This window comes from Pelodiscus sinensis, chromosome 6 (genome assembly GCF_052426305.1).
Source record: "Pelodiscus sinensis isolate ZL-2025 chromosome 6, ASM5242630v1, whole genome shotgun sequence".
NCBI classification, from domain to species: domain Eukaryota; kingdom Metazoa; phylum Chordata; order Testudines; family Trionychidae; genus Pelodiscus; species Pelodiscus sinensis.
The window spans coordinates 111,080,113-111,094,998 of record NC_143057.1 but is presented as its reverse complement, the minus strand read 5'-3'; the positions used below and the strand labels follow the sequence as shown (position 1 = coordinate 111,094,998).

At 37.2% G+C, this 14,886-nt stretch overlaps 1 protein-coding gene across 12 annotated transcripts in view; it reads left to right on the top strand.

Annotated features, from left to right (window-relative positions):
* NEDD4L (NEDD4 like E3 ubiquitin protein ligase) overlaps window positions 1-14,886 on the top strand; it is a 299,735-nt gene that overhangs the window by 225,869 nt on the left and 58,980 nt on the right. For 7 of the 12 annotated variants that reach the window (XM_006116556.5, XM_006116558.5, XM_075932622.2 and 4 more), the window contains 4 exons: window positions 27-159; window positions 419-595; window positions 9,755-9,829; window positions 11,908-11,967. In XM_006116556.5, the coding sequence (XP_006116618.1) occupies window positions 27-159; window positions 419-595; window positions 9,755-9,829; window positions 11,908-11,967 (445 nt within the window). The remainder of the gene's footprint in view (window positions 1-26; window positions 160-418; window positions 596-9,754; window positions 9,830-11,907; window positions 11,968-14,886) is intronic. The other 5 variants (XM_006116559.5, XM_006116554.5, XM_006116555.5 and 2 more) reach the window with 3 other exon arrangements.

Below are 14,886 nucleotides of genomic sequence, written 5' to 3'. Positions count from 1 at the left end.
TCCTTATTCATTTCCACATTGTCCAGTGATGTTGCATCTGATTCGGACAACAACATCAGACAGATAAACCAAGAGGCAGCCCATAGGCGGTTTCGTTCCCGGAGACACATTAGTGAGGATTTGGAGCCTGAGCCTATGGAAAGTGGCGATGCTTCTGAAGTATGTAACATGAGTCTTGAAATCATTTCATCAGCATTAAGAAACTGTTCTATGGTGTTCTGAGAGTCCCTATAGGGAAGTTAAATCCCTTTAAATGGATGGTTTTTGATTGTAAGTTAATACACACCATTCACGGGACTGTTTTGACATGTTTTTTGAGGTAGCTGCCTGAGCCAAGGAAAAAAACTGAATGAGATCCTGTTTCTGAAGCTGTGCAGATTCACATTTCTAATTTTCCATAATCTTTTCCTTTTGTCAGCCCTGGGAAACCATTTCAGAGGAAGTGAGTATAAGTGGTGATTCCTTAAGCCTCTCATTGCCACCACCCCCAGCTTCTCCAGTGTCTCGGACCAGTCCTCTGGAGCTATCTGATGAACTGAACAGAAGACTTCAGGTCACTCCTGATTCCAATGGGGAACAATTTGCTTCTCTGATTGTAAGCAGTGTGTTCACTATATACATTATTGAACAAACCTGATATGGTCTGAATCATCCTTCTGTGTAGGTAGTAGTTCGAAAATTATTATGAATCCAGTCATATTTTACACTGGAGGGCTTGGATTCTTTTTTTAATAACTTCAATTTTCTCCCATAATTTAATTTTTAAGGTTGAACAAGAGCAAGAATGATTAAATATGCATGTATTTTAGAATGTGGAAGTTAAATCCTAGTGAAGAAATAGAAAGGAGCATAAACCAAAGAGGACTTTAAAGAACAGCAACACAGACTCAAAAGTAATAGCATGATTTTTTTTAAAACATCAGAAGCAGAAAGCCGGCTCAACAACCAGTGCGGCCAATGCATAATTGAGATGCTAACCAAGCGCTCAAGGACAGTAAGGTCATTGTGGAGAAACTAAATGAATTATTTGCTTGCTGAGGATGTGAGGGAGATTCCCAAACCTGAGCCATACTTTTTAGGTGACAGCTCTGAGGAACTGTCTCAGATTGAGATGCCATTATAGGAGGCTTTGGAACAAAATGATAAACTGTAATAAGTCACCAGAACCAGATGGCATACACTCAAGAGTATTGAAGGAACTCAAATGTGAAATTTCAGTTAACTGTAACCTATTCTTGGAGTCATTGTGGCTCTTTCTCTGAGAACATCTACTCCATGTAAGGCAGCAGTCAAAAAAGCAAACAATGTTAAGAATCATTAAGAAAGGGATAAATAATAAGATAGAAAATATTGTATTGACACTATATAAATCTATGGTATGGCCTCAATCTTGAGTACTGTCTGCAGATGTGGTTGCCTCATCTTTTTAAAAAAAAAAAAAGAGAAAGAGAGAGATGGGAATTGGAAACAGTTCAAACTAGGCATATGGAATGGTTTCCATATGAGGAGAAATTAATAAAACTGGGATTTTTTTATCTTAGAAAAGAAGTAACTTAAGTGGAATATGCTTGAGTTCTATAAAATCATGACTGAAGCAGAGAAAGTAGATAAAGTGCTATGTGTGCCACCTTGTAACAAAAACTAGGGGTCACCAAATGAAATGAATAGGCAGCAGGTATTCAATGAAAGAAAGCATTTCTTCACACAACACACAGTCAACCTGTGGAATTCTGTCAAAGGATGTTGTGAAGGCCAAGCTTATACAGAGTTAAAAAAAAGAACTAGATAAATTCATGGAGGACAGGTCCATCAATTGCTATTAGGTAGGATGGGCCAGGATGGTGTCCCTAGCCTCTGTTTGCCAGAAGCTGGGAATGAGTGATAAGGAATGGATTACTTGATTACCTGTTTTGTTCATTACCTATGGGATATCTGGCACTAGCCAATGTTGAAAGACAGGATACAGGGCTAGAGGGACCTTTGGTCTGATTCTGTATAACCATTCTTATGTATCTTCTAGACTGTTGTAGTGTTTTTAAAAACAGAACACTGGATAGTGCCACGATAATCCAAATTGTAGGCAGTAGACAAAATCCTATTTCTACTAAAGTTAATGGAAGTTTTGCCATTGACTTTATTGGAGCCAAGATTTCACCTAGTGTCTTTAAAAATATTTCTGTCTTATAGCATATTTTTAATGCCACCTTTTAATTATTAAAACAGAATATTTTAAAAATCCTCTTTACTTTTTACTGTTCACTTTTTGCAGTTCAGTTAGAAATAGACTTGTCAGTTTTCCTGTCAAGTTCTGGCAAAATATCACAACGTTGAAATGAATTGCACATCACTGTGAACTGTTTATTTTGTTTTTCAGTGTGTGGTGGTTTGGTGTGGGTGTATGTATTAGAATTTTAAAACAAATAGGGAAATGCGTTTCTTGATATTGGGTTTCAGCAAATGCTAAATTTCAACTGAAAAGTTCCTTTGAATTTGATTTTACAGCTTGATGTTAGAATGTCACCACTCAAAGTACTAAAAATAACAAACTATGCTAATGTTACTTGAACAGGCTTATCAAGTTTCTCTTACATGAAAAAGAGCTTCCTCTATTTTGGTTTAATTTTTCAGTAATTTCTATTAAAATATTATCCTGGGATGAACATTTTTTGAAATCCTACTCCTGGAAATTATCTTAACTTTATAGCACTGCTACAGTAATGGTCATCTTTCAAATAAAATATTGATTCTGAGTATGTTTGTAATAGACGAACATAAGAACATAATACATACGAAAACAAATATTTGTAATGTATATAAAAACAAATGCTGTCTCTTAAATTGGAGCTTGGCAAAGCCCTCACAGTTTAAACTGGATCAAATATTTTGAAGGGCTTAAACAAAATGTTTAGCTGTGGGACCAGAACCTCAGAAAACCCCATCTTATTTTGTATAAGGTTCATACAGAGTAAGCCCATAAATGGTTTGACTTCCTTTATCAATGTAACAAAGAGATGCACAGCTGTTATCCTATGTAACAGCTATTTACACTAGGTTTATTAATAAACAAAAGTGATTTTATTAAGAAGAAAAAGTAGGATTTAACTGGTAACAAATTATAACAGATCAAAGTGAAGCTTCAGGGGGGTAGCCAAGTAGTCTGTACAGGATATACTTAAACATTAACAAATGGTTTGGTAGCACTTTATAGACTAACAAAACATGTAGCTGACCAGTCATCTGAAGAAGTGGGCTGTGCCCATGAAAGCTCATGTTACCATCCACATGTTTTGTTAGTCTATAAAGTGCTACCAGACTATTTGTTGTTTTTTTAAGGTCAAAGTGAGTTACTAAACACAATAGAACAAAACACACCAGCTAAGCTTTATACTCTAAGGGTGCATCTTCACAGCAGGGCTTAACTGTAAATAAGCTATGCAAATTGAGCTACAGCAATTGCGTAGCTTATTTTGAAATTGGGAATGTCTACACAGCACTTATTTTGAAATTGAGTACTCTTCCTCCGACTTGCCTTACTCCTTGTACAATAAGGGTTACAGGAGTCATAGTAAGAAGTCCTCCAGCCTGACAGCATTTCAAGATTATTTCAAAATAACTGCCTGCTGTGTAGACGCAGAATGTGTTATTTTAAAATAATTCTAGTTATTTTGAAATAATGTTGCTGTGTAGACATACCCTAAGAAACTTGTTACATGCAAAATGCAGGACAATATAGCACTTTAAAGACTAACAAGATGGTTTATTAGATGATGAGCTTTCGTGGGCCAGACCCACTTCCTCAGATCAAATAGTGGAAGAAAGTAGTCACAACCATATATACCAAAGGATAGAATTTAAAAAAATGAACAAATATGAAAAGGACAAATCACATTGCAGAACAGAAGGGGGATGCGGGGGGGTGGGAAGGGGGAGGAAGGAAGGTAAGTGTCTGTGAATTGCTGATATTAAAGGTAGGGAGAGTGGGATGTTTGTGAGTTAATGGTATTACAGGTGATAATTGGGGAAACTGTCTTGGTAATGGGTGAGAAAGTTCAAAGACTTGTTAAGTCCCTGTTGGTAAGTGTCGAATTTTAACATGAATGACAGTTCAGAGGATTCCCTTTCAAGTGCAGATGTAAAAGGTCTTTGTAGCAGAATGCAGGTGGCTAAGTCATTTAGAGAGTGTCCTTTCTGGTTAAAGTGGCAAGAAACTGTTTTCTCTTTGTGATCTTGTCTGATATCTGTTTTGTGGGCATTAATCCTTTGGCGAAGTGTCTGAGATGTTTGTCCAATGTACATAGCAGACGGACACTTTGTTACATGCAGTTTCTTACCCTAACAGTTCATCTTTTCTCTGAAGCTTCCTAACTTGGCCCTGATCCTTTCCTCTGTGCACGCTTAGGGTACGTCTATGCATAAGGGCTAACGTTGAATTAAGCTGCACAACTTCAGCTATGTCAGTTGCATAGCTTAGGTCAAAATAGCGTGACTCGGCTTTTGACTTGCTTTACTTATCAAATGAGGGTTACCATGAGTAAGAAGTCCTCCAGCTCCACATATTTCAAAATAGTGGCTTGCTATGTAGACACATGAGTTATTCTGAAATAATGCTGCAATGTAGACATACCCTTAGATGTTTCCAGCAGTCATCTGGGTGGTAAGCATCAGTATCCTGGCATCTGGCAGGCCCTATTGTTTGGTTTTCCTGTTTCTCTGTTACCAAAGGCAAGAATCCTTTGTGTTCAGTTAAACTTTTGACTCTTCCAGTGGAAAAGTACAGCCTCCAAAGTGGGTTCCAGCATGAGATGCCCTAGCCACATGTCTTGCCAGCACCATCCATAGTCCAAACTTATAGGAAGAACAAGATTATTCACAGATCATTGTCCTGAACACTGAGATGTTAAGTTCCTTGAGTACAACTAATGGCCCTCAGTTAGCACATTTAGATCAGTAAATGGGTTTATACTTTTATATTTCTGACGTCACATAAAGGAATGATACAGGCACACACATGGAATATACACATTCCACAGATTATTACTTTTAAGTTCCATGGAGTATTTTGCATAAAGTGTGTTTGAGTTATGTCATTCCTATTCATACGCATATTTTAATAAAGGCGATGCCACATTACACTTGTATAATCTGGTAGATTGATGATGTCATGGAGGATAAGTAATATGATTGCAAGTGTGGGACTGTTTTGTGTGTCTGATAAAATAAACAATGGTAAATATTTAATCAGTCATAGAAAACTGAATATATTGTTGTATATTGAATATAATAGCACATCTTATTGTAGTTCAGGAGATAAAAAGCCTAAATTGAGAGAAGTTCTAGTTAAGTATTTTACAAAGTTAAGTATATGTAAATTCTGCTCAGAGTCTGTTTGAATAGATGTCTTGTGGTGATTTGAATGTCAGCTACAGGCTACTTAAGCAGAGTCTGTAGCCCCAATCCGGAGCACGGGGCCTTTGTAGATATGCACTGATTTCATTGGGACTCCATGATGAGGACAGGAGACTAGCTATGGCTGAAAAAATTGTCTAAATCAAGGTGCATCAATAATAATTCATATCCCACATACAACGTATGTAGCAGCAAAATGAGTTTTTCTCTTTAAAAGTCTGATTTTTCACTTGTAATACAATTTTTGCTCTAATAGGTTTGAATCTTTTGAGGAAAGACTGGAGCTTGACACACCCCTTATTAACTAACTTTTTGTTCTTTAGTCGTATTTCCTTCGCACTTAGGAGTGTCAGTCTGAATCATTCTTCAAACAGGCCAGATAACTGTAGTTTAGCTATTCCATTTTTCATATATTGTTTGCCAGTTGTCCTCTGCATAGAATGTCTGAGAGATGAATTGTGCAAATAAACAGTCTAAAAATACCCAAGATCTATTTCTATAAAGAACCTGCAGTTTCATTCAGATGGTATCGAAAAGCAGTTCAGTAAGCAGCTGACATACGAAGAGTGCTTGTCAGCTAAATTAGTAGGCTTGCAACAGTTCTAGCTGATGCTAGAAAGAGAGAATATGGTTTCAAATTAGGGTTTTGAAACTCAGTGATTTTTCTTTCCATCTTATGGGATTCTCGTGAGTAGTAAAAAAAAAAATCATTGTCAATAAGCCTACTGCCTTGAATCTATAGTCCAGAGGCTAGCATGTGAAGCTAGTACATTATTTTATATTAGAAAGCTAGTGGTTTTTTTTAACATTGAGTCAGTATTATCCTGAGAACTCACCTTGTCAGCAGGTGTTGAGCCTGCCAGCTGTTGCTGAGACCTGGTTCATCATTGCAAGTGAATCTTTAACCCTATCCTATGCATGAGGAGATTGGAGTAGCTACCTGCAGAGCTAGGGGATTAGGCAAAACAATTCTTGAAAAGGAACCTTGGCAGCAGCCAAAGCTGAAGGCTGTCTTTGTGTTTAATTTTGAGTGGTTCGTTTATAAAGCTACTTTCCCTGGCAGTAGCCTGTATTTTGACATAGAAAGGGAAGGCCACCTGTTCAGGCTTAGATTTCAATATAAAAAATTGAGTGGGACCAACTTTCATATTTGTAAAGGTCTAGCAAGGTGATTCTTTGGGTTCATCAGTAAACTAGTACAGTGCTTCTGAAACTGTGGGTGGGGACCCCAGTTTAATGGGGTCGCTAGGACTGGGTTAGGCTTGCCGAGGCCCTGTGTCGAAGCTTGAGGCTGACCATCCGGGGCTTAGCCCTGAGAGTTGCAGCTCAGATTACAGTATCTCTGCCTGCAGTTGAAGGCCTGGGGTTTTTGTTTTGGATCCTTCCACATGGGACAATGGGGCTTGGGCTGGCTCAGGCTTCAGTCTCCCATCTTGGAGTCATGAAGTGATTTTTGTCAGAAAGGGATTGTGGTGCAATGAAGTTTGAGGACCCCTGCAATAGTCCTGCCACTCATAATATCTCCAAAACGATACCTTTTTCAACTAAAAAGGCTATGATACTATGGAATCTTTTGAACCCTCAATCTCACTGCAGCACTGTAGCCCAAATCTGGAGGTTGAGGTCTATACATGTACAATGTAATCTCTAAGGGTATGTCTACACTACCCCGCTAGTTCGAACTAGCGGGGTAATGTATGCATACCGAACTTGCTAATGAAGCCCGGGATTTGAATTTCCCGGGCTTCATTAGCATAAAGCCGGCGCCGCCATTTTTAAAAGCCGGCTAGTGCGAACCCCGTGGAACGAGGTGTACAGATAGTTCGAACTACGTAGCCATTCCGAACTATCTAGCCCGTGCCGCGTGTAGCCGCGCGGCACGGGGTTCGCACTAGCCGGCTTTTAAAAATGGCGGCGCCGGCTTTATGCTAATGAAGCCTGGGAAATTCAAATCCCGGGCTTCATTAGCAAGTTCGGTATGCATACATTACCCCGCTAGTTCGAACTAGCGGGGTAGTGTAGACATACCCTAAGTAAGTTATGTCTACAACTATGTGGTCTCCATATTGTGCAGTTTTTGTAGTCCTTTTGTAGTCAAGTGTCTGGAGCCAGGAAATACAGTTCAGTTGTTTACCAGTATTACTTTGTGTCACACTTAGTATTGACCATGATCACAATTATACCATGAGTAAGGCCCTACTTCAGTGGCAGGATGATGGTCAAATAATTGTGGGCAAGACATAGATAATCTTGGAAAAGTAATAATGGACCTTTTATTAATTATGGCAATCTGGAAAAGCTGCAAAAGACCTATTTGTTTTAAAACAAATTGCTGGAACAATACAAAGACTCAAATACCATGTTATATCTACTATTTTTTAAAATAATTAGACATTATGCTGTAAGTATTACAGTCATTAAGGGGGAGAGGGGAGTGACCAGCCAAGTCCTACCCCTATCAGCTTGGTTAAATGGGATTCTTTTATACTAATAGGGAAACAAAGGTATGTTTCAAATCTCAAAATGTATGCAAAACTTTGGACTGTTCAAAATAAACTAAACCAAAAATGTGGTTGAAGTCTAGTATTGAAGAAGCCACAATTTGCGCAGTTTTGCAAAATAAGTAGGGCCTTAATCATCAGCTTTATGATATTGCATGTTTTTCTTTAAGCGTTAGTTCGTTTTGCAGTAGTGGGAACCAGCATGTCGCAGTACATAAAGAGAGATTTAACTGCTACAACTGTCAAAATAGACTTTTTATGAAGACAGTAATCTTCATATTCACCTGGAAAGCTGGGTAATCCATCTGACAGTCTAATAAACTCAGATTTTATCTAAAAAATATAGGTAAGAGATGAACATAAGTTTTCCCCAGCATAAGAACTGGGCATGCTGTATATTGCCTTGTGGAGGTTTCCTTTCATTTGTGGTTCAGAAACCATGTGGTATGGAGGACATCTAAGATCACAGATGCTCTCCTGTTCTGACTACCAATAAAAACTTTGTGGTGGTCAGAGTAGGAGAGCATCTGTGATCTTTAATAAGTTCATACTCCGTTCCCTATCAGTCTTTTACCACTATGATTGTGGCATCTGCTGCTAGGCTGTTTTTTTGATAGGCGAGGACTGGGACATTTACCTGTCTGCAAATAAGAGTGTCTCTGTTTCCTCTAAACCCAATAGCCAGCTGTATTATATAGAAAAACCTGCTTTTTAACAGCGAGAGTGAGCAGTGCCCACAGGCGACTGAAGCACATGCCTGATAGTTATTAAATGTCTCTTTATCATACCATCTGTAATGTTGATTATGATTACAGTTACTGTAGTGATTGGTACAATATAAATAGGTATACAGAATGACAGAAGGCTAAGAGTAATATCTGTTCTAATCCTCCTAATGAGTGGAACATCTGTGTTAAATTACTGAGTTACATTTTGCTATTAGTTTCACTTCCATTACACTATGTCTGCACAACAGTGGAAGATGTGACTTGAAAGCAGGATAGACATACCCATACATGCTTGTTCTAGCTATTACACTGAGTATAACAGTAAAAAGGCATTGGCACAGGCTTCAATATGTGTTGAACAAGCTCACCGAGTACCCTGGTTATGTACTCTCTTTGCTAGTCCTCACTGAAGCCCTTGTCACCATGTCTTCACTGCTGTTATAGTGTGATAGCTAGATTAAAGCTAGCACAGATGTATCTATTCAGGTGGCAAACGATCATTTCTATTGCAGTGTGGATACAGTCAGTCTGTATACAGTGACACATAAAGGTGCTCTTCCTATTGCTGGCTTTTGAAAGTAGGAATTGATGCTGGGAAGTATGTTTGATGTTGCATTCATCCTTCCAACCCATAACCAGGGCATTCCCTGAGCTTTCAGCTGAAGTGGCATAGAAACAGATGGTCAGAAGCACCATGGGACTTTGACTTAGCATTTCATTTGGGGTCAGCTTTCCCACTTTGCTGCCAGTTACAAGACTGCTTAAACTGCTGTTTATTTTCCCAGAGAAGCTGCAGAGTAGACAGCTGTCTTCCCTCAAATTTTATCCATAAGGCAACCATAACTTTGTCTGTTAAATAACAGGACAAGATGTGTGGACAGCTTCTTTCTGTTCCCAGCCAGTTCAAAACAAGCCCAGGGTGAAATGCTGAGAATTTAAGAACATTTTGATTGTGATGCAAGGTTTTATAGAAATATAAAAGAGATAGTGATTACAGGGCGGCAAGCATGATTTATTTTGGACTGTGAGAACAATGTTGAAAAACAGAAATGAATTTGATAAAATGAAAATTTGTGTGTTTAATGCAATTCAATTTAGGAAGTTTCTCCTTTCTTTTAGCAGAGAGATCCTTCTTCAAGATTGAGATCTTGCAGTGTAACAGATGCGGTTGCTGATCAGTCTCACTTATCACTGGTAAACCAAAGTTAATTTTTATTTCTTCTGTATTTGATTTTATTTATACTGTGGTTCTGAATGGTACCTTTTCCTGTTGCAATGGCTTCCAAACATTTATATATAAGTGGTATGAATATGACTACCACTCAATAACTGATTCCAAAGTAAGGTTGTTTCATTGGCCAATCCAGTAATGAGGTTATACTTGTCTTACAAAAAATTTAGTTAAGATGATTAAAGAGAGTGGATTAAATGGTGGGCCCCCTGAAATTGATCGAATTTTTGCCATGTACTTTACTGGGAGATATGATTAGAATTGGGCAAAATTGGTGACATTTTCATTTAATTTGAGAGATGGGAGGATTTTTTTGGAGAAAGGAAGAAATAGGGAGGAGTGTTAGAGTAAGCTAAGAAATTAACTAAATCCATTTGAACCGGAAAAGGCTTCATATCCCACTATATTTCTTAAATAGGAAAAGTATATTTGAGTTCTCTTTTTTGCTCCATAATTAGAATCCTGCTAATTCGTGGATGATATCTTTTTTTTTTTTTTTTTTTGCAATTTTGAATACAAATTTTGTATCCAGAACTCTGCAGATTTGCAGATATCTGTGGATCATATTTGGAAATGCAGATACTAATTTTGTATCTGAACAGGGCTCTATCCATAGATAAGTAGCTCTTTACTACTAATGTCCAGCAAGCTCTATATTATTTTCAAGAGAATTGGGAAAAGTGGTAATGACACAGTTCAATTTACTTAAAATAAAATTGTATCAGATCAGCATTTGACTGTAGCTGTCCAGAATATTTAATAATGGATGACATTTCAACAAAACATTAACATTTCCTGTAGAAGTTTCTGCAGATATCTTTTGCCTGTTTTGCCAGAACTGTAAATATGGGCATATGAATGAAAAGAATCTTTAGACTTTTCCCTTTCAGTAAATTACAAAATATGAATAAATATAGTGCTTATGTTGTCATCATTTTTATTGTTAAATTGATATGATTGAACCATTGAATTTGAAATGACTGCTTTTTAAATAGAAACTTCTAGTTACATTAAACATTCAACAATTTTTTCCTGTTAGAATTGGTTAATTCAACATAAAGCTGGAGATTATGTAATGATTTGAAATATGACATTATGATAGTGATTTTTCAATAATAGATGTTTCTGTAAGTATTTAATTAAATGTATGTAAAGTACTACGCAGCTATTTATTTACCATCCTGCACTAAAAATATTATGGCTCACACAAAAATGTACTTAAGCTGTCTCTTCTTCCTACTCTCAGTGATTGGCTTCTGCTGGAATCTGCACCAGCAAGCTTCTGCTTTTTCCAATATTTTGATTCACTTGTGTTTGTGGGTTGTTCGAACTGATGTACGAAGTTAGGCTTTGTTATGGCTCTTCCTTTAATTTTGTTTTATCATGTTTACTAAATGAAGTTAGGTGCTCAGAACATCAGTATAAAAATAAGCATAACTTTAAAACTGGGACATACTTGATCTAAATAATCATCAGCCTCTTCTGGATTAACAATCATTTTTCTTCTAGTAACTAAATCCTTACTTTATTTCTAAATAAGCTGTCTGTCCTGGAACATACTGCTCCTTACTGAAAGCTTGGAACACCAATTTCTTTTTTTATCATTATTATTCTGACTTTCACAGAGCTGCACACTCACTGCTGGCCAGAAAATTGCCTCTTCATTTCTAAACGTCTGTGCTCTATGCTTGTAGAGCTGAAGATGTACAATTATTTTTATTTGGAAAAAGTAATTTTTTAAAAGACCTTACATTATAGTAAAGGTTCTGTCATTATCATAGCACTAGAGTCCTGCATCACGATCATTAGGCTAGTGCCTCAGTCTTTGAATGTATAAATGGCATGTTCTTCTGAGTTATCAGTGAATGATGGCTTCATTTTTCTTGCTGCTATCTTTTATTTAGCATTACCTGAGTCTAACTGATCTCCATTGAAAAGTGTGTCAGAAAGGCTATGGTTCCTTATTCCTGAGGATGTGAGCGTAAGCTATTACCGTCATCACTAAACATACTTATCTGTAACATTAATTATCATTTAACAGCAGAGTGGTCCATCTAGGAGAGCTCGTTCTTCAACTGTCACAGGTGGTGAAGAACCAACGGTAATAATACTCTTTATCAAACACTTTGTGTAAATGAAATCTGGGTTGGGTTGAGCATCTTTGACACTGGATATTTTTCATATAGCAGCAGTATACTGTACTGGTTTAAAGTTTTTTGAAGTTCTAGCTAAGTTTTAACATTTATTTTTCAGTTTTTAGCTTAAAATCCTTTTGAAGTTGTGTGAAATCACAGTAATATTGGCACATTATAAAAATACAGATATCATGCAATTGATTTTAACAGAACAATACTCTTCATAAATAGCATTAACTCTTACTCAGAAATTGAAAGATATAGCACTTCATTTTTAAATACAAATAAACCCTTTAAAATGTAGCTTGTACCATTTGCGTTGACTTAACACTAGAATAAGTCAGTTGTATTCTTAGCCTTGATCCAGCTTCGGGAACAATACAGACAGAGGTTGTACCTACATAGTTCTCAGTGTAGTTGATGGTCCTTGTTGTGTACCAGGTTTTACTTTCCAGTTGTCATTCACTAAGCCATTCCTGGCTATGTGACTCTGATAGTGCAAGAAAAAAATTGAAAGCGTCTAAATTGGAAGTTTAATACCCCGAAGCTATTTTTCATGCTGCACTATAGTTTTTAAGGCTATCCCATACACTGACAATAGGATTAAATATGAGCCTAACACAAGTGGATTGTCTGATAATATATAAACATTCATCTTTTGTATATATCTATATCTGTCGATAGATAGATAGATATATCTGTGCCGGCAAAACCCAGTTATATATATTTTTATTTGTGTTGTAGACGCAGCATGAGACCCTAATTCAGGGATCAAGGCATATGTTTTTTTATTGAACAAAAATATGCAGTGTTTATTAAGGAAACATACCTTGGACTTTGAATTACATGTCAATACCATTCACAAACATACAAATATTTTGATTAATAGCCATGTAGAACAGGTAAAATGTACTGCATGGATCTCTAATATAACGCCAATCTTTTATTGGCCTATAATTCTATTAATTACACACACGTGTTATATACATTTTGTATTCCTCTACTAAAAACTTAATTCAGAGTAGAGATACTCTATGAAAGCTTGGTCAGTAAGCTTTTGTGTACCAAAATAGGCATATAGTGTTGATGTGATGGCTAAATATATTTCTGCATATTACAAGGAAAAATCTTGTTGGTGTTTTTTAAACATTCATAGTGATTTTGTATTTACTATACCACAGTTAGTCCTTCAGTGGTTAGATAACACACACAAAGTAATGCACAAAATGTCAGTACACAGTGTAATGATACTTCATCTATCTATTGTATTGCAGGGAGCACCTTATTTTTCCACTTAAGACAATTGCAGAATATGAGCAATATTTGATACTTAATTACATAAAGTGGGTGCTGCTTTGAATATGTGTTGATATATTTATGTGTATGTGTAAATACACAATGTTTTTTAATTTGATCATTTCTAAGAGCTTTATTGAAAACCTCAGACAAACCTGAATAGTCTCCCTTGAGACATGTTACCGTAAAACTAGGCTGGACAAATCACTAGTCGTCATAGATGGTAGTAGGATGAACCAGATAACTTGAATAAATGTCTCCCATCCTTGATTTATTTTATGGAAGGAAACCAATAAGAAAATACAACTTAAATCTGAGAATGCATGGTTAAAGAGAACTGAAAGATCTAATTTAATGTGTTTTAAATGGATTGTTTCTGAGTCTGTGTTGGTTTGCAAAACTCAGTTCATATGGCAAAGGAATGCTGCCAATAATTGGATTCAGTTTATAAGGCGTTAGTAGACAATAAAAAGGAAGCGACACATTACCATGTATGATCTTCAGTGTTTCCACATCCAGTGACCCTTTCCTTTGTGACTGTGTCCTCATAGCTCCCTATAAAATCAAAGCAGCTATTGGCAATAGACACCAATCAACTTAGAACAGTTTTTGATTTTGGGTTGAATCCAAGGTGATTAAAATCTAGTGATTTAAAAACTTCTTGAAAGCCTTTGAGCTAGTCACTTAAAAATGCAAACTGTTGAGAATATCAGTAGTTTCTCTCTGCAGTGAATGCTTGTATTTCTATACAGTATCAGCAACCCTAGAACACATTATCTCTTTACCTGTTGGCTGAGATTCATGTGGCTTAAAACATTTTTTTTTCTGACAAGCTAATCACTGATTAAAACACCCAAATCATGGCCATTTAGGAGGTGACTGAAACAAGATTTCAAGCTGCCTCAGCCAAAATTGTTGAACAAATTCTTCTTCTCCTCCCCTTCTGTTTCCTGGTTTCCTTCCTTTTCTTTAACAGATGGTCAGATAGATGGTAAAACAAAATGCAGGAGGAGATCTAATAAACTTTGGATCTTAGAAGTAATCTGTGTGCAACAGAGACGCTATACATGTTGGAACTCCCTGGTCCGGCACCCTTGAGACTGAACAGGTCCCACATGAGGGGTTTTGCTCGACCACAGGAGGTCATTTCTGGCCCCCGTGTCACCAACAATCCCAGTCCAGATGCCATATCCCAAATACTGCCTGCCCAACTGCCCCACCAGCCTCGTCCCACTGCAATAGCCCACTGGCACTTGAGCCACCCTGCCCCCAGCCCAGCCAGTGTGCAAGGCTACCAACTGCCAGTCCCCTGCAGCCAGCTCTGGCTCCTAGCCCCCTCAGAGCTCCTGCCTCCAGCCCTCCACCAGGACTCTCTGGTTGAGGAACATCTGGTTCTGTGAGAGTCCCGGTTTAGAGAGGTTCTATCTGTAACTCTGCTATACATTGTCATTTGCTTTTTTAATCTCTGGCACAATCGTTTTCCACAGTCTTCAACTTGCTTTACAATATCTATTTTATAACAGGATGAATGTGCAACACAAAATGCTGTTTATAAAGCTACACAAAAGATAAGTCATTTGATTGCATTG